Here is a 2,500-nt window from a genome sequence, read left to right as displayed (position 1 = left end):
TACGGTATATGAGCTGATAACCCGAGAATGAGTGAACCAATCAGAAAGCTAGAAAAGCAATACCAGCATAACACTAAACTTAGCAATAATAACCTCTGGCCCGTGAAGAGGCAACGCGAGATCCTTTGCTTGAGAGTTGAAGCTTGAACAAATAATCTGTGTGGCCATTTGTCGACTTCCTTGCGTTTCTTCCAGTAGCCGATCAAGTTTTATGTCACCTTTACAATTAGGAAAGAGACAAAGCTCAAATTACTAACACGCAAAATATTTAACAATTATTGGCCGAAGGTGAGGTGAATATCGGTGAATAAAAACCGAGACGAAGTCGAGATTTGTATTCACCGATATTCACCGAGCCTGAGGTAAATAATTGTTTTTGTATAATTACATAGCTTATTATTTGAAAAATATGCATTTTCTTTAAAACAACTGATTTCTTCGTCTGTCACCTGGAAAAGCCGGCTTCCGGCCATTTTGAAAAAAACCGCTTTGGTGATTATCTCGTAATAATCACCTCAAGTGCAACCAATCAGCGCAGAGAATTTTCAATATTCACCTACCGGTATGTAATTATAATAACGTAACACATAACGCAACAGTTACTTTTTTACAAATAAAACTGGTTTTGCTAACTTTGGCAATGAACTTTTTCTTTAAGGTTCCTTCAGTGTTGTTTATATTACTGTTTATCATCATCATCATCATCATCATCATCATCGTCATCATCGTCATCGTCATCATCATCATCATCATCATCATTATTATTATTATTATTATTATTATTATTATTATTATTATTATTATCTTTCTCAATATCTCATTTATACCAACAAAGCGGGATGTAAGTCTTTGGCTTTGTGGCCTTCATCCGTTTTTGTTTGTTTGTTTTTTTGTTTTTTGTAAAGTTCTGCATATGTTTTTTTGTAGAAGAACTTAACAATTTCAGTGTTGTGAGATAGAATCCATTTTGGGGCTTTCTTAAGTAGATACAGTGTTTCTCTCTTGTCTTCTGTCAGTGTGCTGAGGTGTTAAGTTCCGTCTTTTCCTTTATCTTTCCTACTTCACATACTGATCCCTCAAGCACATACCATTTATTCTTGACCTTGTCCCACACAGACATATCTATACGATTAGCACCATTTGATGGTGCTCTCTTTAGATGAAATGGAACATTCCGTTGTACTTTGCTTGTGGTATTCTCTAGTACTGATTGAGGTTGTTTTTGCTGGTACCATGGTTTGCTGTGATTGCTTTCCTGGTATCCATACTTGTATAGTAGATAGTGGTAAATGGGTCTGAGCATATGATCGTGTTTTGCCATGTAAAGTGTTCGTGCATTTTAAAGCACATGCTTAGAACATGTGTTGTGGATTCGATTATCATTATCATTATCCTAGTCAGCCGTTAAAACCTTTGTATGCGATATACAGTTAAAATAGGATGACGAAGCGCGTGAGCGTAGCCCGTTAACCATCGTGAAAACTATAACAAAAATGTAAATTGAATATAAAAAATCAGCTCTATCAATAACACTTCGATCGAAAAGAAAAAAAAAAAATTGATTTAAACAATTTAAGACATCTAAAATTTAAAACAGTAATCATAAAGTTTTAAAAATTCTCTTAAACGTATTACTTATTCGGCTATAGAAATTCATTGATTATAAAGTCATAACTTAAAAGTCCAAAAGACGTTGAAGAAAGAGAGTTAATTTCTTATTGGGAAATCTCACTGATCTCTAACTTTTAACTGAACTACAATGAAGTTCCTCTTTAAGGCTGACTGATGAGGCAGTGCTTTCGTTACTCTACTTACTAGTAACAGGAAATAAGTTTCTATAGATTGCATTGTATTCTGTTCCAAGCTCCTCCAATTTGTTAATGATCAGTGGCAGTGGCTAAAAGAATAAAAAAATAATCAGTGGGTTAAGGCCAGTTGTTAAAATTAACTTAACTTTGGTGGGGTCTATTTTAAACCTTATTCATCTTGGCCCGGTTGTTCAAAAGCCGATTAACGCTAATCCTAGATTAAAATTAATTAACCAAGGAGTTTATTTCTCTACTCCCAGAGGCTGTTCAACACTGATATTCAGCAGAACTTTACATTAGAAGAAGTCAATCTTGAAAAACAAAAATAAGCAAAATAAACTTTCACCAAAAAGTTGAACACATGAAGCAAACGTTCACGCTAATCCTGGATTAAGTTAATCGGCTTTCGAAAAACAGGGCCTTGGTTTACATTATATCAACTTTTAGGATCAAGAGATGCAAAATTGGGTTTTTTTTATGAAGCATTTCTCCCGATCACCTGAATTCAGCTGAGAGCAGCCATGCAAAATGCAGGAAATGTATGAGATTCAATAGTCCGCATAACATCAAGGCGTTGCCTCGAACAGTTAAAATTGTCTGCATATAGAATTACTTTTGGTACAAATGAACTATGTTTTTTATTGCTGTTGTTAAGTTTTTAAGCACTAAAAGACTCGTATGATGGTCCTCAG

General features: G+C 34.6%; 1 protein-coding gene across 2 annotated transcripts in view; it reads right to left on the bottom strand.

The window, feature by feature from the left end:
* LOC137979928 (uncharacterized) overlaps window positions 1-2,500 on the bottom strand; it is a 44,793-nt gene that overhangs the window by 14,178 nt on the left and 28,115 nt on the right. For both annotated transcript variants that reach the window (XM_068827242.1, XM_068827244.1), the window contains 2 exons: window positions 1,816-1,897; window positions 94-218 (listed from right to left, as the gene is read on the bottom strand). In XM_068827242.1, the coding sequence (XP_068683343.1) occupies window positions 94-218; window positions 1,816-1,897 (207 nt within the window). The remainder of the gene's footprint in view (window positions 1-93; window positions 219-1,815; window positions 1,898-2,500) is intronic.

Source organism: Montipora foliosa, chromosome 12 (genome assembly GCF_036669935.1).
Source record: "Montipora foliosa isolate CH-2021 chromosome 12, ASM3666993v2, whole genome shotgun sequence".
NCBI lineage: Eukaryota > Metazoa > Cnidaria > Anthozoa > Scleractinia > Acroporidae > Montipora > Montipora foliosa.
This window is presented reverse-complemented; position numbering and strand designations above follow the sequence as displayed.